The sequence below is a fragment of the Onychomys torridus genome, chromosome 6, assembly GCF_903995425.1.
Source record: "Onychomys torridus chromosome 6, mOncTor1.1, whole genome shotgun sequence".
Classification (NCBI taxonomy): Eukaryota; Metazoa; Chordata; class Mammalia; order Rodentia; family Cricetidae; genus Onychomys; species Onychomys torridus.
Genome location: NC_050448.1, coordinates 4183186 through 4207679, shown reverse-complemented (window position 1 = coordinate 4207679; position 24494 = coordinate 4183186). Strand labels below are relative to the sequence as shown.

The window sequence follows — 24494 nt, the reverse complement described above, 5'->3', positions numbered from 1 at the left end:
GGCACCAACCAACTCCCAAATAAAGACACAGAGGCATTTTATTAATTATGAATGCCCAGCCTAAGCTTAGGCTTGTCCCACTAGCTCTTTTAACTTAATTTAATCTGTTTCTCTTCATCTATGCTTTGCCTTTTAACCTTTGTTTCATTCTGTATGTCCTACTTTCCTGCTTCTCCATGCCTTGCTGGCTGGCCCCTGGCATCTTCCTCTTGTCTCCCTTTTTTCCTCTTGAGCCTAATTCCTTCGTCCTACTTGTTCTCCCTGCCTGGAAGTTCCACCTATGCCTTCTACCTCACTATTGACTGTTCAGACTTTTATTAAACCAATCAGGTGCTGTAGGCAGGCAGGTAAAACAGCAACATATCTTTACATAATTAAACAAATATTCTGTGACATAAACCAATGTAACACATCTTTGCATAGTTAAATAAATATTCCACAACATGGTACCTGAACACACTCAGAGAAGCAAGGGTGGGAAGGAAGAAAAAAAGGAAAGCTAAAATAAGGGAAGTCATGGAAGTGAAATGATAAAAGTCAATAAAGAGCTAGAGAAGTAAACTTACAGGCAAGGCACCCCAAGAGATTTCCAGAGCACTCAGGGGTAGGACCTGGTAGGCCCTAAAATACTGGATAAAGGGTATAGTCAGTACTACTCAGGTATAGGTATTTGCTTTGGGCAGAATCCTGATGGCCAGATGGCATCATCAGCCTGATCTGCAGGAGTCCAACAATAGTTTGCTGATATGCTGAGTTTGAAGCCAGAGCCTGATGCTTGGAAACATGGTAAAGTATGAGCTGGGCTATTCTGGAGTCTTGCACCACAGTGTCACCAGGCCCAAAAGGTGCCAGGTAGTATTTGAACCCATGGTATCAGGTCTATGGTCAGCATGCCTGCATGTAGTATTTGAACCCATGGTATCAGGTCTATGGTCAGCATGCCTGCATCAGCCTGTCTGAGACAAATGCCATTTCAGCTTGCCTACAGGCACTGTGATAAGCTTTCCCACCACTTCACTATTACCCTACATGGTTTCTGGTGCATTTTTCTTCAGGATCTCAGCTCATATTACTAAATGTAGTCAAGAAAAGACTACTGTAGAGAAACTAATGGGCCTAAGTAACTTAGTAGACACAGCTCAGGAGAGTGTCTTCCAGACAATTCACTCAGTGAGCCTCAGCATCCTGCTAAGATGATTGTAAATGGGAGTGTTTGGACTAATCACTATTATTTGGTCATTTAGTTTGGACCAATCATAAGTATTGTGCCAATTACAATGATCATAGTCACTAAGGCTTGTATTTTGAACTAATCACTGTCTCTCATCTTATTACCATTCAGAGTCATCTTACACCAGGAAACTATTCTGACTCTGGTCAAGGTGGAAATGATTCTTTGAAGCTTGTGATTAAAAGTCTGCTATAGTCTGTCTCTAATACACTCACTGAGGCTGTGCTTTGGAAGGCTAGGACAATCAACTTCCATCTTTTGCATAGTTGTCTGGAGTGATCCTTGGAGCTTTCAACATGACTGGTGCTGGCATATGACTAGTCCAGCTGGCTGTTTGACTCATAGACATTTTACTTAAAGCATTTCAGGAAGCAAGAGAGAAAGTTCAATACCTAATAATTAAGGAGTCAAATGGCTCAATCCACAAGATTATTGATTATTTACATGAAAAATGAATGTCAGGAGGGCTGACAATACCAAGTTAAAAATTGTATTATGAACACTACCAATGATTTCAACAATGCTTTAACATTCTCTCTGTCTCTGTCTCTGTCTCTGTCTCTCTGTCTCTCTGTCTCTCTCTCTCTCTCTGTGTGTGTGTGTGTGTGTGTGTGTGTGTGTGTGTGTGTGTTCAGTGCAAGGGATAGGAGTCACCTTCATCTGTCTTAAGGCTACTCATACTACTGTGAGCTTCAGAATTGTATGCAAGAACTGGAGAACAGATTCCTGCATCCTCTTCCAAATGGTCCCACTAAAGGGAACATAGTGAAGCCTAATCTTGCACACTTTTAAACATGAAGCTCATTGACATAGATTGATTCTCTGATCCTTGGGCTACGTTTTGAGTGACATTGACTTATAAATGATCTGAGAAGCATGTGTAAATGTTAATATTTAAATTGTGTTTTTCAGAAGAATAAGTTCAACTGTACTAGAAGAGCTCAGTGCCCAGGAACCAATGTCAGCTCTGTACAGATACAAGGTGATGCTGATTATTTCATCAACCATCTTGGAGTTCCAACTGTGCAGTTTGCTTATGAGGACATCAAAGCATTAGAGGTAAATGTTTCTAAACATGTAAAATACTCACATTCAATGTAGCAGATGTGCAGATTTGATTTTAACATAGTTTCGTATCCATCTTCCATACCAAGTAGGTCATTATAGGAAAGGACTTTATTGTGAAATAATCTTGTTGTTCAGAGGCTTTGAAATGTATTTGAAAACATAAACTTTAAAGAGTATTCAACTCAATTTATAAAGATTTACACTGTCACTCACATTTTCACAGAGAAGTTTACAACAAGAAACATCAGCTGTTGGATTAACATCAAAACAAGTGTAGTCTTCAGTGTTCCAAGAAACACATAGAATGTGCAGAAGACTCTCCTCTCTGCCCAAGGGAAAACACATTTCATATGCTCTGTGTTAATCTGAGTCTTGTGGATTAGCTCTCCAGAATTGTCAATAGTTTGTATACCTGAAAATATTTTCCCCAAAGCATAACATGAAAGCATAATTCATCTTCATCAACTTTGTTTCTCTATCCTTATGGACCTGAGTCCTTCCCTGTTTCTCAGAATCTAAACTTTCTTGCACACGTTGTTCATGTGTCTGTGAGAGGTTCTGGAGCACCCTGATTCAGAAAATTATACATTGAGAACATATTGATTACAAAACAGAGTGAAGTATAATGTGGCCCTTAAATGTAGATATGTCCAGAAAGAGTATGTAAGTTATGTTACATAGACACACCTCCAGCTATGCAGTTCCTAAGTTCTAGTGACTTGGTAGTGTTTAGTGTTCTATGTATGCACAAGTGTACCAGACAGCTGGGAATCAAAGATCCTATTTCTGTACATCTGTCACTTCTCAGGTTCCTTGTGCATCTGTGCCTCTGACACTTTACCTATATCTAAGTAAAGAAAATTGACACCAATAGTATCATTGACTATTATCTTTTGAATTTAGAATTCCCTCCACAGGCTCATGCTTTTCAGAGTTGGTCCTCAGCTTGTAACAATAATATGGAGAGTGTATCATCCTTAGAAGGCCTGGTTTGATTGGTAGAGTAGGTGCGGACTGGGACTTGTAGCTATTTCTACCTTCTTTTCTTTGCTTCATCTCCTGCTGCCATGTAAGGAATCTCTAACATATATTTCCACCACCATTAACTACTCTGGACCCTCCTTGTTTCTATAGACTGTAATATCTCTAAATATGTGAGGAAAAAATGAAAACATCTAAAATAGAAATAAGTACTTAACTAAACACAGGTAAAAACCAACAACGTTGACCAATAAACTAGAATAATTATAACAATGTACCATTTTAAAAATGCTGTGATTATCACTCTTACCATTTGGGGATTATTAATAAATACAAAAGGATTACATGTGAATGACCCCAGACCCCTGGGTTACTTTCGTCTGTGGGAGGGCCCCCCAGAAACCAAGATTCCAAACCAGCAGATGCAACACGCAAGACGAATTTATGCAGCACTGGCACAAGTGGGCTCTCTGCCCTGGTCAGTCAGAGAGCCCTGAGCAGCAGTTACAAGCATTTTTAAAGGCAGAAACTACAAAATTAGCATAAGATACCAGGCGCCCCTGGTTTGGCCCAACTTAAAAATCATCATATATTTCAGCAATCATTTTGTTACGCGGGAAATTTTGTAACACTTGTCGTAAACTGGTTGGCTCAGGGGAGATCTAGGGGGTGCGGTTACTCTGGAGGGGAGTTCGCATAGTTACAGGCTTATGATTAGCTGACATTTGACCTAGTTTGCTGGACTCGCCTGATGGTCCTTATCTTGGGTCCCATTTGGGGAATTTTTAAACAGAGACATTATTATTTTTTTAATCTATAATTACAGACCTTGTCCGAAGGCCAACGTCTGGACTCTGAAACTTTTTACTTATTTCCAGGGAGAGGATGGGTCAGTGTCTAATGCAAGCAAGTTTATAGAAGCAAAGTCAGCAATTTGCAATTGTAAAACGTATCTCTAATTTTTTTCTCACATGAAAACATGTACTACACTAACAGGACAGGCGATCTAACACCTGGTGACTAAATCACTGCTAGGAAAGTTGCATGGAAAACATGGATCCACTGGGTAAAGAGAGATTCACATTTTGAGCAGGATGAAACACAATAAGTGTTGGATTTCCTTATGCTACAAAGATCAGTCTGCAACTCAAAATTTATTGTTTATTTCTGAAAGTACCCACTTGGTAATTTTGGACCAAAGTTGACTATATTTAACTGAACTGGTGAAAAACAAAACCCTGTGTATATGGGACCTTTTTACATTTAGCTACAACAATTAAATCATGTGAAAGATCCTCTGAGAGCACAGAAGCTCCCCGAGACACAAACTCTGCCAGTTCTGATTGTACCAAGAGCTCCCATTGGCACAAGAGTGCCCATTGGACTTAAAGAGGCTCCATCAGGCACAGACACCAATTGGAGGAAGAGATGGGTAGAAACTATTGGAAAAATACAGTCAACAACATAAAGACCAATGTGGCACCACTAGAACATAGTGGTTCTATATCAGCAAGACCTGAAAATCCCAACACAGAGGAAACAGAAGCAATCGACCTTAAAAATGCTTTTTTTTCCCCCTTTGGTTTTTTGAGACATGGTTTCTCTGTGTAGCTTTGTGCCTTTCCTGGAACTCACTCTGTAGCCTAGGCTGGCCTCGAACTCACAGAGCTCCACCTGGCTCTGCCTCCCGAGTGCTGGGATTAAAGGCATGCGCCACTACCACCCAGCTTAAAAATGCTTTTAAGAAGATGAAAGAAGTCTTTAAAGAGGAAATAAAAAAATTCCCTTAAAGAAATCAAGGGAAAGACAAACAAAAAAAATGGAAGAAATCAATAAATCCCTTAAAGAAAGCCAAGAAAAACAATCAAATAGGTGAAGGAAACAGTTCAAGACTTGAAAACTGAAATAGAGGCAATAAAGAAGACACAAACCAAGGGAATGCTGGAAGTAGAAAATCTGAGTAAATGAGCAGAAACTACAGATGCAAGCAAAGCTGACAGAGTATAAGAGATGGAAGAGGGAACCTCTGGCATTGAAGATACGATAGAGGAAATAGATTCATCAGTCAAACAAAACATTAAAGCCAACAAAATCATAACACAAAGATCCAGGAAATCTGAGACACCATAAAAAGACCAAACCTAAGAATAATAGGGCTAGAAGAAGGAGAAGAATACCAGTTCAAAGGCACAGAAAATATATTCAACAAAATCATAGAAGAACACTTTCCCAACCTAAAGAAAGAAATACCTATGACAATACAAGAAGCTTACAGAACACCAAATGGACTGGACCCACCCCCCAAAGTCCCCTTGCCACATAATAATCAAACCACTAAACATACAGAATAAAGAAAAAATATTAAGAGCTGCAAAAGAAAAAGGCAAAGTAACATAAAGACAGACCCATCATAATAATACCAACTTCAAAATGGAGACTCTGAAAACCTGGACAGATATTATGCAGACACTAAGAGACCATGGATGCCAACCCAGACTATTATACCTGGAAAAACTCTCAATCAACATAGAAGGAGTAACAAAATGTTCCATAATAAAACCAGATTTAAATAATACCTATCCACAAATCAGGACCTACAGAAAACACTAGAAGCAAAAATCCAACCTAAGGAAGTTAGATATACCCATGAAACACAGGCAATAGATAACCCCACACCAACAAATACCAAAGAAGGGAAACAGACAACACTACCATAAAAAAAAATAAAAGGAATTAACAATCACTAGTCATTAATATCCTTTAATATCTATGGACTCAATTTTCCTATATAAAGACACAGGCTAACAGAATGGATATGAAAACAGGGTCCATCCTGCTACATAAAAGAAAAACACTTCAACTTCAAAGACAGACATTATCTCAGATTACAAGGCTGGGAAAAGACATTCCAATCAAATGGACTCAAGAAGCACACTGGTGTAGCTCTCCTAATATCTAACAAAATAGACTTCAAACTAAAATCATACAAAAGAGATTAGGAAGGACATTACATATTCATCACAGCAAAAATCCAACAAGATGAAGTCTCAATTCTGAACATTTATGCCCCAAATACAAGGGCACCCACATATGTAAAAGAAACATTACTAAAGCTTAAATCACAAATCAAACCCGCACACTAATAGAAGGAGACTTCAACACCCAACTCTCACCAATGGACAGGTCTGCCAGACAAAAACTTAACAGAGAAATAAGGGAACTAACAGATATTATGATTTGAATGGACTTAGTAGCTATCTATAGAACATTCCACTCTAACAGAAAAGAATATACCTTCTTCTTAGCACCCCATGGAACCTTCTCTAAAATTGACCACGTACTCAGTCACAAAGCAAATCTCAACAGATACAAAAAAAAAAAAAAAAAAAAAATTGGCATAACCTCCTGTATTTTTTTGGACCACTATGGCTTAAAGTTAGATTTCAACAACAACAAAAATAACAGATCTCATGGAAACTGAATAATGCTCAACTGAATCACCAGTGAGTCCAGGAAGAAATAAAGAAATTAAAGATTTCCTAGAATTCAATGAAAATGAATACACCACATACCCAAACTTAAGCAACATTGTGAAAGAAGTGCTACAAGGAAAATTCATAGCACTAAACACTCACATAAAAAAGTTGGAGAAATCTCACACTAGCAACTTAACAGCACACCTGAAAGCTCTAGAACAAAAAGAAGCAAACTTACAAAGGAGGAAAAGAGGCCAGGAAATAATCAAATTGAGAGCTGAAATCAATAAATTAGAAACAAAGAGAATAATACAAAGAATCAATGAAACAAAGAGTTGGTTCTTTGAGAAAATCAACAAGATAGATGAGCCCTTATCCAAACTAACAAAAAGGCAGAGAGGGAGAGAGAGAGCATACAAATTAAAAAAATAAGAAATGAAAAGGGAGACATAACAACAGACATTGAGAAAATTTAGAGAATCATCAGGTCATACTTCAAAAACCTGTATTCCACAAAATTGGAAAATCTAAAAGAAATGGACACTTTTCTGGATAGGTGGCACATGAGACCCTAACATTAATCTGCACACCTATGGACACCTGGTTTTTGACAAAGAAGCCAAAACTGTACCATGGAAAAACGAAAGCTTCTTTAACAAATGATGCTAACATAAATGGATGTCAACATGTAAAAGATGGCAAATATCTATTGCCATGTCCAATACTGAAGTCCAAGTAAATCAAAGACCTCAACATAATTTACTTACTTGATAGAAGAGAAAATAGGAAGTAGTCTTGAATGCAATGGCAAGGAGACCAGTTCCTAAATATAACACCCAGTAGCACAGACACTGAGAGAAATAATCAATCAATGGGACCTGTTGAAACTGAAAGGCTTTTGTAGAGCAAAGGACACTGTCAACAAGACAAAGCAACAGCGTACAGAATGGGAAAAGGTCTTCACCAACCCCACATCTGACAGAGGGCTGATATCCAGAATATATAAAGAATTCCAGAAACTGGACATCAAAATCCAAACTATCCCATTAAAAAGTAGGCTACAGAACTGAGTAGAGAATTCTGAACAGAAGAACCTCAAATAGCCAAAAGAAATTTAAGGAATTGCTCAATATCCTTAGTCATCAGGGAAATGCAAATCAAAACAACTCTAAGATACATCTGTTAGAATGGCCACGATCAAAAACACTGATAACAGCTTATCTTGGAGAGAATACAGAGCAAGGGGAACACTCCTCCACTGTTGATGGGAGTACAAACTTGTACAGCCACTTTGGAAATCAATATGCTGGTTTCTCAGAAAACTGGGAATACCACTCTTGGGCATATACTCAAGAAATGCTCAATTATACCACAAAGACACATGCTCAACTATGTTCATAGCAGCATTATTCATAATAACCAGAACCTGGAGACAAACTAGATGCTCCACAACCAAAGAATGAATAAAGAAAATGTGGCACATTTACACAATGGAGTACTACTCAGCAGTAAAAAACAACATCATGAAATTGTAGGCAAATGGAGGAACCAGAATATATGATCCTGCGTGATGTAACCCACACTCAGAATGACAAACATGGTATCTACTCACTCATAAGTGGATACCAGATATAAAACAAAGGATAAGCAGACTATAACCCACAACTCTAGAGAAGCTAGATAACAAGGAGAACCCTAAGAGAGACATATGGACCACCCTGGGAAGGGGAAATAGATGAGATCTCCATGAGCAAACTGAAGGTGAGGGGGGCAATGGAGGTTAGGGGATGGGGGATGAGAACATAAGGGAATGGGATGGTCAAGCTGGAACAGGGACACAGTGAGAGAATAAGGATAGAGATACCATGATAGAGGGAGACATCAAGGGAACAGGGAGAAATAGGGTGCTAGGGAAGTCCCCAGGAATCCACAAGGATGACCCCACCTTAAACTAGTAGCAATAGTGGAGAAGGTGCCTGAACTGGCCTACTCCAGTAACCAGATTGGTGAATAACCTAAGTGTCATCATAGAGACTCCATCCAGTAACTGATGGAAACAGATGCAGAGATCCATAGCCAAGCAACAGGCTGAGCTCCAGGAATCCAGTTGGAGAGAGAGAAGAGGGATTCTATGAGCAATGGACATCAAGATCATGATGGGGAAATCTGCAGAGATGATCAAACCAAACTTGTGGGAACTCATGAACTGTGGACCAATAGCTGTGGAGCCTCCATGGGACTGGACTAGGCCCTCTGCATAGGCAAGACAGTTGTTTTGTTTGACCTGCTTAAGGGGCCCCTAGCAATTGGATCAGGATCCATCCCTGCTGCATAAGCAGGCTTTTGGGAGTCCAGTGCCTATGGTGGGATACCTTACACAGCCTTGGTGCAGGGAAGAGGGGCTTGGACCTGCCTCAACTGAATGTACCAGGCTCTGCTGATTCCCTTTGCAATCCTTGCCTTGTAGGATGCAGGAATGGAGGGTGGGTTCAGGGTTAAGGTTGGGGGGCAGGAGGAAGGAGGAGAGGGGCATCTATTGTTGGTATGTAAAATGAACAGAAAATTTCTCAATAATAAAAACGAAAGAAAAAATCATGCGAAAAATTGAATTTTAGAAAATCAAGCAATTATAAAAGGATAGTTTGTTATATATATAGGATATTATTGGTTTTGCCTTTAATGAAATCCAGCACTTTAAAAACATGTCTGTGAAATTACTCACTTTATTCATGTTCTCGGGTAAAATTTTTCTCCATAGGTTTTGTGCAATCAAATATATCACCTGAAATTGCTTAAAGCATCATTCATCTTTGCCTTTCCTTTGCATCTTTGGCTTTCCAGTAACTAAATCTCACAAATGCAGAAATCAATGTATATGCCAAATGGCAGTGGGATTTCTTCTTATAAGATGTTGCCCTACTAATCGAAACATCTCTGGTTTTCAGCTTCATTTTAAATAAAGTTTTAAATTCATAAACAAGGTTGCACCTGTGCATTCTTCACAGATTAAATACAAAGTAGAGATTGTCGTAAAGGAAATGAAAAGACAGATGCTTTCCAATTAAGGGCATAGTAGTTACCACAAATGGCGGCGCAAGCACACTGCTTCTGTCATTTACCACCTGTTGACATCATTTTTGTTCTAGATCAGTGTATTTACTCTCTGTAAGGCATGTCAGAGGGCTGACCTTCTTAGTGTGTCAGATGATCACAAATGCTTACCAAGTTTTATAGCAGAAATTGAAGCTCTGGCCCCTCACTCCACTGAAACTTAGATTTCTTGCACTTATGCTTGAAACATTCTATTTTAAACCAATATACCTCTATAACTTAGGATTTAACATTTATATAATAATGAGCTATAAAGGTATTAAGGCTTTTAAGTAGTGAGTCATGACATAATTGTTTCAACATTATTTAGTAAGACAGAGACAGAAATCTAAGCATCAAAGGTATAATGAAATGCTTTAATTTTCCTTATAGGCCAACTGACTTTATGGCCAATCACACTCTTAAATGAATATATAGAAAAATGTACATATGGGCATATATGAAATCTAACAATGAGTAAAATTTATGGGGCAAAGCTGAGAATTCATTTTTATGTATAGCATCAAAATGCAGTAGCCAACTGCATGCCTATTCAAATGAGGATATGAGTTTGCATATTTTTGCTTTATTCTGATCATGAAAGCAATGTTTTTATATAAATTACTAATCATTCTTTCACTCTGTTTTCTGTTCTGAACATAGTCATGGCATTGTTAGGTTAACAACTGGTTGCCATTCAAAAGCCAGTTCCAAATTCTAGACTTCAGTAACCAAAATACTTGTATTTCTTTCTGCATATTTTCTACTGGTATTTTGCAACATCTGATAGAAGCAATCCATCCTAATAAGTAAATATTTTGTGCAGTTTCAATAAGTGGCAGTTTTAACCTTTCCTATCTAAAATTTCCTCATTGGAAACAGGAAGAAACAGTTTTTTCATGTCTAGATATTATCCTTAATCATAACTTATTTTAGGAAACCCACTTATATTATCATGTCAAAATAGATGGGATTGTTATTTTCCCAACAGATATGTTTCATTAAGAGTCTCCAACTGTGTCTACTAACCAACTACAGGCACTAGGAATCCTCCTCGATTATAACTTTTGCTTTTATAAATAATACAATATTAATACTATATTTTAGTTAGCATTAATATAATATGTATTCACTTAAATATAAATATTACATATTTATTATTAATAATTAAGTAAACTATAATGTGAATTAATGGAAATAACTGAAAATTTTGGAAATTAATCAAGCACTAGGGAACTTTTCTTAGGCTCACTGTTTGCTGGCAAGTATTAGGACCTGAGTGATATTCCATAACCAAATTGTAATCTGAGTTTGGTAGTGCATGTGTTTAATCACATCACTGGGAAGGCAGAGACACTGGGTACAGTCAGCCTTGCTTAACCTAAGTACTAGTGAGAGACTGTCTCATAATAAGGCAAATTATTTCTGAGGGAGAAACATAATGTAGATTTTGTGGCTTCCACATGGTTGTGCATGCATGGATGTACACATGCACTAATACATACAATCCTGTCCACACATCTGCATAAGCACACAAAAATAATACAGATATTTAAAGAAAAAACTCATATGATTGAGAAGAATGGTGTTTGCCTTACATCTTTTATAAATCTTATTGGTATCACTTAATACAAAACAGTACTATTTTAATCAATTTCTGCATTTATTTCTTTGTAATATTGTAATATGTTGTCTTTGTGCATATGCATAAAGAGAATTTCAACTAATACTCTTTTTCATTAAAAACAATTTTTCTGCCGGGTGGTGGTGGCGCACACCTTTAATCCCAGCACTTGGGAGGCAGAGGCAGGCAGATCTCTGTGAGTTCGAGGCCAGCCTAGGCTACAGAGTTAGTTCCAGGACAGGCTCCAAAGTTACACAGAGAAACCCTGTCTCGAAAAACAAAACAAAACAAAACAAAAAAACCAATTTTCATTTAGTACCACCTTTATGTTAAAAAACTTTAGCTCTCTAGAGATTAATTTATGTGTGGAATCTGAGTTTATGTTAACAAAGTAGCAGTAGCTTGTGAATAAAGTGCAGCATTGAGAGCAGTGCCTGTGCGTGTCTTACTCCATCCTTCCTGATAGACATAGCCCAGTCAGTTCTGAGTGGGTGACGTGCAGATGCAACTTCTCAGGTCATTTGTATGTTTGACGTTATGGCTGCTGCTTTTGTTGCCACTATTCCTGGGCCCAGCCTGACTTAAAGTCCAGATGTTTTGTTACTGTCAGTTTGAAACAGTTCATATCTCAGGGAGACTTGAAAGTCTCTGGACTGGAAGAACACTGGCTGGGGAAGCTGACTTCCCTAAGCTGGCCTACTTTGTTTTATATAATGCATGAAAAGTTTTCAGCTTCACCTCATTCAAGGATATGAGCTATGATTCAGTATGCCTTTTCTGGTCATCTCTGGGTATTACCACCCTACTCACCTGACAGATAACATGAAGTAGGAAATATCGCACTGCCATGGATGGAGGCTCCACAGAAGAGTCTGCAAAAGAAGGTTAAACCCCAGTCAACAAATCAGCAGTTACCAAGCAGGCTGGGAAGCTTCGATTGCACGATATATGAAATGGCTGTCACACAGGGAGTGCTGTTAAAGTTGCTGTGAGTTCCAAGAGCCTGAGGAGTAAACACAAAAAACTGAAATATGAGACAGATATGGGGAGAAAAAACAAAGAATTGAGAAATTCGTAAGACTCAAATGGATAATTCAAAAGCCATGCTTCAAATTGCTTAATATTTTGAAATGGTTTCAAGGAGGACAGTTTTCCTATAATGCTTGTCCCTTTTGCATTCTAATTGAGAACATTTATTCTGGATGGTTGTCATCATCTGTCGGGCCTGCCAACAGTCAGCTGGGTAGCTGGGTAGAGGTGTGTGGTTTGAAGAGACAATGAAGTATGTATGTTTCCTCTTATGGGCTAATCAAAACTTTCCCACAGCCCTAAAAGGAGACTCTGTGAGCTAATCAGAACTTTCTCACAGCCTTGGAGCAAACAAACTTGCACTCTATTGACTCAGAATAGACTTCAGATTCAAACTGGGAAACTGAGTCAGTTGTGGGCTCCCACAATCATCAGATCAAAATATGTGTCACAGGTCCTATATTTCAATGTCAGTGCTGTTTTGTGGAGCTGGACAATGACTAGCTCTGTTATGAGGGCAGAAGATACATGATGAAGTTTTATAACAATGTTAAAATGGGCTTAATGGTAGGCCATGTAATGGTTTGCCAATATTAAACTTCATAACACATGGTAACTCTCACATGATTTGTTTAGATATATGTTAATTTAAATTTGTGATTTTTTTCTAGTTAACAATTTTATGCATTTTATATTTTATAACACTGATAGTATGCCAGATGTTCAAAATATATAAAATATAAGCATAGAGGAAAGATTTCCTCCCTCCATGCAGTCATAGTCTAGGTTGGAAATTAGAAATGGATACAATCAAATAAACCAAGTACAATAAAAGTTATCTTAAAGCAGGATTAACTGACACTTTTGACTTCTTTAAAACACAATGACCAATGCTCAAAGATCCTGGAGCATTGTTATGGCTAGTGGTAATTCTCAACTTGATGGGTAGGATCACCTAGGAGATGGGTCTCTGGGCATGCTCAAGGAATGTTATATTGATTATGTTTATTGAGGTTAGGAACACCCAACTTAGCTGTGCAGGTTTTCTGAATAGAGTAAATGGAATGGCAGAATAGGATTACTGCTCTCTGTTCCTCGACTGTGGATATATTGTGATTAAGTGCTTCAAACTCCAGCCACAATGACATCTCATTATGACAGTGCTGTTAACTGTGAGCTAGCTAAACTAGACTGTTTCCCGGAGCTCATTTTCTCATATATTTTATTACAACAACAGGAAAAGATGCTAAAATATGCCTCATGTGAAACACTACCTGAGCTTTGGCACACTGTGTTCACTTGGGTGCAGTAGAATGCTTGCCTGATGTCTATACTACATATGCACTTTGAATTAGTTATCCATAAAGTATTTTTGCTTAAACTTGCAGGATGTGAGTATAGAAAAATTACTTGAGAGATCTCTATTGACATCATTATAAAAGGTGACCAAGCAACAATGAAAAGAATAATATGAAGAGAAAGAAGCAATTCTAAAATTGGAGGAAATTAGTCATAATTAGATGCATTCTAAGCCATTTGCTTCACAGATAGCTTTAAACTCTCCAATTTTATAAAAAAAAATCATATCAAGAAACTTAGCATAGAGCAGTTAAGTAACTTAATTGAATTCACCCATCAGTTCAAAGGTCAAACCTTCAAACTCAGCATTCAGTCATAAGATCTCCAGCCTGTATCAGGCACATGCACTTGCACTATTTTTTGTTTCCTTTTTTCCTTCTTTCTTTCTTTCTTGCTTTCTTTCTTTCTTTCTTTCTTTCTTTCTTTCTTTCTTTCTTTCTTTCTTCCTTCCTTCCTTTCTGTCTTTTTTTTTCTTTTCAAGACAGGGTTTTTCTTTGTAGCCCTGGCTGTCTTAGAACTCACTTTATAGACCAGGCTGGCTTCAAACTCAGAGATCCCAAGTTCTGAGTGTAAAGGTATGAATCACCACCTCCTGAATACTTGTAATATTTCTTAAGGGTTTTTAGCTAAACTATAAGGTAGTAGTCTCCATATTTCACTATTTCTAGATGCCAACATGATATTATGATACTTGATTAATATTTTCCTACTTAAGTTCACAAAAAAAGTATAAATGAGTCATCTTGACCATTTCCAAAGGTAAACAACACTGTCAATGGGTAATATGAAGTCATAGTCTTTATTATGGTATGAGTAGTTATTAGCATTTTCTTTAATGCTATGTCCCATTATGAAATAAAGTCAATGATATAATTTTAAACTTCCCAAGAGTACTTTTCATGTAATTGATGCAAATAGTAAAGGAAGACTTTAAATCATACATATTTACTGATGATATCCTTTACAATAGAGACCTAAAGACTGCCAGAGCGGGAAAACACTTTCAGCAAAGTAGCAGGATGGAAAATCAGTAGCTTTTCTATATAACAATAACACACAAAGGAAGAAATGAAGAAAGCAATTCTATTCAGAACAGCTTCAAAGTTACCTATGAATAAACATATCCATTAAATTGAAAGACTTCTACAATAGGAAGTGTACAACTCTGAAAAAAGAAATTGAAAATGAAATGAGCTGTCCTTAAGAAAATAACAAATCCTGCTAAAAATTTGGGGAAAAGAGAACACTTACACATTGCCTATGGGAATAGAAATTGTTCCAGATACCCCAAATCAATAGAAAAGTTCTTAAAATAAACAAAAGTAAATGTTAAAGTAGATATGGCTTTGCCATATCACTTCTGTGTATGGACCTGACAGACTCTAAGCCAACATGCCCCAAGATAACTGCACGTTCACTTTATTATAGTATTTTTCCTAATAGTTGAGTTATTGATTCAGCCTGGAATTCCATCAGCAAATGAATGGATAAAGAAAATGTGATTATAGATGGCTAGATAGATGATAGATATATAAACAAGCAGATATCATGCAGCTAGATGATTGATATGTATTCTGCATAATTTTGCTCACAATAAAGATGAATAAGATTATGTTCTTGGAACATGGATACCATTTGAATGAAATAATTGGGACATAGAAGGACAAATATGTTTTCTCTCATTTGTCCGTCTTAGATTTACATATATAAAAGCCCATCTATGTACATGCATGCAGCATGAAAGCAAAGGGATGAGGAGAGGGAGCATAGTGGTGGAGGAGAAACAGAGAAAGGCTAAAGGGGGTGGGTGAATGAATTTGGTCAACTCCAGTAAAAGAAAGTAGAAACCATGCAAAAATAAAAGAATGACTTTTCTACTTCCTAAATATGAAAATAAAGATGTCATGATAATTCTGCTGGTCAGCCTATTCCTCAGTGACTGCATGCATACAAGGCTCATGGTGACTGTGCATGCACACAAGACTCACAACTTTAGATACTGTAATCATCCCATGCATGTTTCTTAATTTCATTTCTAAGTTAATTTCTGTAGAAGTTGAAATGGACATGCTCATCTTGTCTAATTCCTATGTTAATGAAAAATTTCCATAAAGTAAATATTTTTAGAACTAAAAACATTTGGAAAAACACGGTGATTTTTAAATGTACAACTAAAATCTTAAAAGCTGTTTTGTTCTCCATATGTTCCAATAAGACACTACAGAGGGGAGTCTGTATCTGGTCTCAGCAGCTGTGATGACTGTGACATGAAATGGACAGCTTGCCTGTCCTCTCAACTGCCACAATTTTAGCATAGCATTTTGTTTGTTTTTAATCTGTATTTTTTTTTCCTTTTTGAGATAGTGTTTCTCTGTGTAGCCTTGACTGTCCTGGGGTTCACTGTGTAGACCAGGCTGGCCTAAACCAAACTTTAGCTAATCTTTAATTGCAGGTCTTCCAACTCTATTTCAAAGAACTTACAGTTTTGTATCTTTTTTCTTGATAAGCAAATGTTTTTGTAAAAACTACAAAGGAAGTCACATTTATGAAATCTTATAAGTGTTCAAAAACATCAGATGAAAGTCAAGGTCGCTTGGTTTATAAGATGGCCGTAGTTCCCCATGGAAGTTCTTACTTCTATGTAAGTCTCAGGAGAGAGCCAGTTGTCTTTGGTCTCCTTTCATGGCGTGTCTGTCTCTGTGATTTTGAATGAATAGAGAGAATTCCGCTAAAAGAGAACAAAGTATTTGTAAGGATTTTGATTTCTGCAGTCAGGAGTTTTAGCCTTGAAATTATTCTGACCCAATTTTCTCTTATCAATGAAGAACACTGTAACTCTAAAGAGTGAAGTGTTCATGTGGTATCAAGAAGTAGAAAAAGAAAAAGAGATAAACTGTACCTATATGTTGAAGATCAATCACTTTCCATCTTTAAATATTTTCATAGTCGCTTTATCTTTATTTATTCATAATTCTTATCTGAGGATTATAAATTTCACAATACTTCCTATTTTGAGAAAACTTCTAATTTATGGAAGATATATATCCAAATCTGTCATAATTGGGACCTGCATTTTCTTTCATCCAATTTTGGTCATGTGCATATAATACTCATATTTATTTTAAATGACAATAAAGAGAGCTTATCATTTTTATTTTAAAACAAATGATAATTCAATATACATATATACATGCATACAGACACACATATATGAAATCATAGTCAATGTAACTATTCTGTTTGGATATTTGGTTTGCCTGCACTGTGTTCTATCACTGTGTGACTCAAAGTCACCCTTGTTATCTACTTGTATTTAGACAAATCTTTGTTGATCTATTTTTTTCACATGCCTTTCTGTATATTAGCATATTCAGCCTCAATTTACTGAATTGAAAATTTTGTAAGGATATTTTATATTAAATCTGTATTCCAAAATGACAAATTCAAATATTCTTCCCAGTGCAAAAATATAAATGATATGGCATAGATTTTATTTGCAAACCAACCATAACAATTATGAATCTATAATTAATTTACTAATGACATTTGGAAAGTATCTATATATAAGGCATGCATCTTTCTGCATACTCACATTTTGAAAGTGAACCACAAGAAGCTTTGAAACATTTGATATGTTGAAGCAGGTAAATAAAAAATGTGTGACAGGCAGCTTGACAGGTGTCAGAGATTGCCTTATGAAAGTCCTACTTCACTGTTTCAAACTAGTCTGAGGAATATGGGCAGAGAGCTCCTCCAGCAAGGTCATACCACTTCCCAAGAGGGTTGGAGAAAATGGACAATGAAACGAATCGATGCTAAAGTGTGTATAAATCAGAGTTAATGATTTCAAGGGCAGAATTATAAAATTACAGCTGTTTGCTGTTAAAGCTGAACAAAGGTATATGTTTGTGCATAGAGACAAGGGTTCAGGTGGTTAGAAATAGCATACATGATTAATGCCTCCATCTAGTGGGCCTGCCACCCCTTCAAAAACCTGCTGTTTCCACACTATGATTAACCTGTAAGGCAACAGAAAAATAGACTCACACCACAGTACACTCCATCATTCTCGGAGATTGTTTTTTTTTTTAAGGAGGAGAATTCCACTTCCACTTTGGTAGGTTAGTTGATGGGTAATATGGAGATAGATTCCCAAACCAAATTCTTTTCATAACATTATGGATTCTTTTGTTTTATTATTGAATTATATTTGTGTTTTGTGACACTCAATTTATATTTAATATTTTATGATTAAAATCACATTCATTGTTATTATAAAGAGGAAGATCACTTGCTTAAGAAACATTTGAATTAAGACAATAAGGCACTTGTCTTTCATACCATGGAATTTTCTAGAATGTTTCCTAACATGCTTATAAACCTGAAAGAGGAATTTATAGAATTCCATACATACATTTTCTTTTAAAAGTTGTTGGTTTTTATGTGTGCTACTTTTTTCTTAACAGCAAATGACTTTTTCTAATCTAAACTGCATTATTTATTGGGTTCAATGAGGTAGTTTTCTTTGTTTTCAATATTCCCCAGTATCCTTCTCGTTTTTTATTGAAAAAAAATTGTATACAATATACAATCATACTTTCCACCCCCACCATGTTATCCTAAATACCCTTACCTCACCACTTCCCCACCTCACCACTTGCTCACTCACAAAAATCCACACCCTTGCTTTTTCTTTAGAAAACAAACAGACCAGGAAGACTGTAAGCTCTAGGTAGGCACAAGCTCTACTTCTTCATGGTCAATGAGATACATATAAGTGTTGTTTTTAGTAATTTCTCCATGTTCAGTAAGATATATAAGTGTGTCTTTAGAAGCATGGACTTATCCATCACTTTGTAGAGAGTGGCTAATAACCTTGGCAAAAATCTAAGACTTGGGGGTCTACCTGAGAACCCTTTTACAATCAACTCATAATATTTAACCCAGAAGATAACAAAAGCACTAACAGCTTTTCCAAAATCATGAGACTAGTTCTATTTGTGGAAAGAATTCCAAAGAGGAAAGCAGTAGAAAGGAACCTATGTGTTATGGTAATATGAAAGCTACTTAATCTTTCTTTAAAAAATTCATAATTACTATCAATTAAGTTTAATTGAGTACAAACTGCAGAAGACTAAACTATGATTTTCGAACAGATAAATCCATTATATAATCCACAGAGCTCAAAGGAATTATACTCTCATTAGAGTATCAAAGTATTAGCATAAACAATTTGCAAAGAGCAAGTCATGGCTCAAAGAGAAAGGGTTTCCCTCCCTTATAAAGTATATAGTTACTTTTATTTTATATGTATGTTTTGCCTGCTTGTATGTATTTCCATGTACCTGTGCATGTACTGCCAGTGGAAGCGAGAAAAGGGCATCAGTTCTCCTGCAACTGGAGTTCCAGGGTGTTGAGAGTTACCATGCAGGTACTGGGAACTGAACCTAGGTCTTTCTATAGACCTTGGTAAGAGGATAATTGCAATCTTCATAAGGAATTTTTTATGCCTGCTGTAGTGTTCAAAGTTCCAATTTTTATAAAATGTTAGTCATTGTATGAAAAGACTTTTTTGAAGCTCATCTTGATAATTTTAACATATTTTCCTCCATAAAAATCATATTTATGATATTGGCAGTAAAATCTTGAGTGTCTTTAATGAGAACCCAATTCACACAATAACAATACAATAGCATGTGAATGATTTGAAGGCTTTTACTTGATTCATGTTGCTATTGTTCCATTCATATAATTTAAAATGAGCCGATCTGTGTTATATACAGTGTCTATTGTTTCTGCATTACCTTTTTCACACTTGTAAAGTTTCAAAACACTTGATGTCAAAATTCCAACTCGTCTTGCCACAACTTTATCTGTTCTTTCAGGAGGCTCTGATAAAATATAAAAGCACTGCTCACTGACATATTATACAAGTTTATGTTCTAGCTATGTCCCAGTTATCTGGATTCATTAATCTGCTGATTATCTAATCACATTGCTGTACAATACTGTATTGTGGTCATTAACCACAGAAAATAAAATCGCAATTTGCTGTGGTTTCAGATGCTGACTTGCTTATCATGATTTAGATTTAATCATGGTCATAGTGAACTAAATGAAGCTAAATTATACCATCTTAGAGAGACTTCTCATGTAACTTTGAACTGTAAACTCTCACAGAAGACATTCCTTTATGTACTACAGAGACAGAATATTGTGGCACTGGCATTTTTGGTATGTTGCTATCTTCTCCACAATATGAATAATTTCAAATTAGTGCTCCTTAGTTTTTAAAACTATTTATCTTTTAATCATGTCCAGATAGAATGTTGAAAAATGTTGAGGAACATGGCCTCCAGCAACATGACAGGTACATTGAGATTATTACAAACATTATCAATTTGTTTTAGGAAAATGTTATAGTGTACATTAGTATGAAATCTCTCTAGTTTTAAAAATTATTTATTGGCATATATAAATTCACTGTGCAATATTTTATGCTAGCTGTCCAGAACCTAACTCTGGATGGCTTACAGAACATTTATTTTTACCACCTAAGTCATAAAAGTTGTTTTCCATATCTTCAGTCAGATTTAACTACAGGCAGGAAGAAGTAGAGAAATTACCTGTCACATTTTTCACATGCTGGATCAAGATACTGCAATACCATGGTCCACTAAGCTAATTTAGGAGAAAAAAAAAAAGAAAAGGGGTTTGTAAAAGATGGCATTTATATGTAATATATGTAGAAGAGTTTAGGGATTTGACATTTTGAGATTGTATTCTCTTTAGAGAAAATACATAATGACTTATTTCTTCTGAGGTGTGCACAACTCCTTGCAGAGAACATTAGCACTTCTCAAAGAATATTCTCCATCTCTGTGAAAGTGAAGGGCACAAGAAACTGAAATTCAGATGTGTGTTTATTTATCAGCAATTCAGATATTTGTTCTCTTATTTGAGACTTAAATTTCCTTAGTTGGTAGGAAAAACTGTAAAATGGACACAAACAATGAGATTGAAATGTAGTATCTATTGAATCTCCACACTCAATATTGAAAGAAGATGTCTGATAAGATTTAGAGCCACAGAATCTATTGCAAACCCTTAATGAAAAGGAATGGGACAATCTTGATTTGTGTCCCAACTTGTTTCTTCCTAACTTGAAGCCTTTGATGAGGATTATTTAAACTGTATTTTCCTTACTTAGGGGGTCAAAGTAGCACTGATGCTCGTCCAGATTATGTTGAGTACTGCACTGAAGTTTCCCAACTTTAGTATACAGACATTGGTGGTGGTTGATCCCTTGAGGCTTTAGAGGATGTTTGGCAGTGTCCCCGGTCTCTGCATATTAAATGCCAGCATGGTGGTCCTTCTCCTCTAGCTATGCAACCAGAATTGTCTTCACATATTACTAAATCAATAATATCTGGATTACATGAATATCTGTGTTGATACAAATTCAGGGCTCTGTATAGTTCCTGACACAGAAATTGATCAGTGAAACTTATATATTATATTATAAAATATATACGTATATTTTTTGAAGAATCATAGCTTTAAGGAACTCATGCATTATCTTTGCTCTCTCTCCCTGTTTAAACACATATTGCTTCCATATGTATGTATATGTGTATATTATATGTTTTCAATACAGCGTTACTTAAGGTGATTTAATTAAAAGTAATGGGAACAAAGAAAAACAACTAAAATCTATAGATAATTGTTAAGCTGTGGTACTTTAAAAATTACCATTTGCTACACAAAGAAACCTATCTCAAAACAGATAAACCAAAAAAATTACTGAAATTTGCAAACACGATGAGACTTAAATTTATTTTTCTTCTATGTAACCCTGTAGTCTAAACTGGTGGACAGAAAACGAGATTCAAAGAAAGGAAAGAAAGCTTTCATAAGGGGTGGGTATAGAAAGGAAGGAATTTTCTGTGTAGTGTAAGGAAAGGGACATGGAAGAAGAGGGAGGTGGAGGAGGAAGAGAAGAGGAAGACATGGAAGAAAATATTTTGTGGGGATAGAGGTAAGAGTAGAAAGTGTGGATCTTAAAGCGTTGGGTGGAGGGGTGAATATGATCAAAATGCATTGAATGAGATTCTCAAATATTCATAAATATATTGTTTTAAAAAGGAAAATGTCTAAGATATTTAAATTTTTATTTGTATCCTGAATATATAACATAGGATGAATCATGAGAAAATTTAAAATTGGACTTAGAAAAAATGTATTTTCTTAATAAAAACGATAGGTTGATTTTGAGTATCATTTCCCACTGTTTTTAATAATTATCTAAAATATAATATTTAGGGTACAATTATCATGTTGAAGACATAGCAGATATGACAGTCTTTTGAATGACAGGTATAGGATGAATGATATGACTCAAACAATGACGTTTCTATGACTCCCACAGTCTCTGAATGGTTAAGCACAAAGTCAACAGCAAAGCCAGGTGCTGCTAAGAGACTTCCCTAATACTCACCTTGCAGAGGCCTTTCCATACATGTGCTGCTTTTCCTCACTAATGAAAGAAAGTGATGGCATCCTCTTCTGTCCAGGCAGGGTCATTCCCTCTCACTGGCTGTGATAATGCTTTTACTACATTACTCCACATGAGTTGTGATCTTAAATATTCCCCTGGACAGCCATTCAGCTGAGCTTCTTAGAGAGATCACTCTGACACTGGTAAGGTCAATGACTCAATGTTTTAAAGTTGGAACACATTTGAGCTAAAATTGATTGTTTGGGTTATTTTATTCAACAACATGAAGATCTTGAATGCCAAAGGTACCTTTACTGCTCAGAGTAATACTGTTCTTAATTCTAGAGAATGGAGAATGATAACACAGCAGCAATCTAGCACTGCTTCCACTGGGTTTCTAAAACACTATCAATAAAAATTACATTGGTAAAAATTACTGAACTTGCATTAACATGTATTATAATATACAGTATGTAGTAACATTTATGTAAAATTTTTATATACTATGTTGTATGTGTATTTAAAAGCTTATGACATAGTATACTTATAAAGTTTTAGTCTGTAGGGCAAGATTACATATATTGAGTGGCCATAATAATAATAACAACAACCCTTAACATTAGTGGAGTGATTACCACATACTTGGTATTGTATCAAACAGTTTATTACATATTAATCCATTTCCTGGAAAGTTTAAATATCTTTTGCAAACTGTGTAAATAATATTAAGGATGATTTATTATTATGTATGGGCAGGGGGTGGACCTGAGGATATCCCCTAAGTGCAAGGAAACATGCTGGGCAGATGCATGCCATGCAGGGCATGGCGGCAGCGGTGAGAAATATACAACCCAGACAATGCATCCATGTGGAGAGTTTATTATAATAGAGAGATAAAGAATCAGAGAGACAGAAAGAGGGAGACAGAGGGGGAGAGAAGAAGAGAGAGAGGTGGGGGGATCGAGGGGTACACACCTTGTGGCAGTGGAGGGAGAAGAGAGAGAGAGAAAAGGGAGAGATTTTCTTTAAAAAGAGACTTTTACATCAGGACACAGGATGGCACCAAGGGTAGGATCAGACTATTAACATTTCTCCATGTTGATTATTATAAAAAGAAGTGAGTTATGAGAGCAAGTAGGGGAACAAGGGTGCTGAACTCTTGAGGCTACTTCAAACTGAAAAGGGGTGAATTAGGGAGGGGGAAAGCTAGGAGTCACACATGGTGGGAGGCGTGAGTGAAGAAACATCCAGTTAGCTGTCATTGTGGAGATCTCAGGTGTCTGTTCTTTTGAATGTGGTGAGAGGGCAGGTTATTAGGAGGAAAAAATAGATTGTTATCATGAATGGGTGAGACATGAAAGCAGATATGTCTTCATTGGGGCATCTTGGAAAGCCAGGTTCCAGTTGCTGGGCAGGTGTGTGCTTGAACCTGGAAAGGGGGTACCAGCAGTAAACTGGGGAATGTGTTCTTCAGGACTGCAGGAGCCATCACCTCCGCCATTTTTCTGGGGTTGGGGATGCATCCATCCCAGTTGGCATCCTCAGTTGTAGATCGGCATCCTTGGAGCTGGTGCCAGCTGGTGAAGGGGCTGGCATATCTGGAGAGACCTTTGGCCCAGATAGGTGAGAGAAATTACAAGATATTGTTGAAAACAGGTGAGGTTAAAATGGGCTCTGAAGACTGCTAGGTTTTGTAGACCAGATTTTTTTTTTTTTTTTTTATTCAGTAGCAGACCTTTTCCCAGGGACCTCTAGGAAAACAGCTGGAATGGATTTAACGTCATAGCAAAAAGGTTGAATATCCATAGAAATTTAAGGACTCTTAAGAACTATTTGTAGTCAATGTTGATCAGTTTATCAAAGCTGCACTTATTAATATTAAAATTATGAACCTCTGGAGTTATATTTGAAACCTATCTATCCTGTACCATGAAGTCCATGATTGAGGCATACTTGTCTGTACTTTTATTAGGAAACTTATTAATTAACTTACAGTAATCTTGGGATTGGGGCTGTCAAATTAATACATCCTAGTCATCAAACATCATTTGTAAGATGACTTGCTAAACAGCCTTAATAATAAAAATCCCAGAGCCAGAAATTGGGTTAAATTCTGAGAGAATAGGACAAGCAAAAGCA

General features: G+C 36.5%; 1 protein-coding gene across 1 annotated transcript in view; it reads left to right on the top strand.

Moving 5' to 3' along the window:
* The first annotated feature begins 783 nt into the window (after positions 1–783).
* Positions 784–24494, top strand: part of LOC118585533 (inactive N-acetylated-alpha-linked acidic dipeptidase-like protein 2) — a 183371-nt gene continuing 159660 nt past the window's right edge. Inside the window, exons 1-2 of the mRNA XM_036190210.1 lie at positions 784–852; positions 2144–2290. Coding sequence (XP_036046103.1) covers positions 784–852; positions 2144–2290 — 216 coding nt within the window. The remainder of the gene's footprint in view (positions 853–2143; positions 2291–24494) is intronic.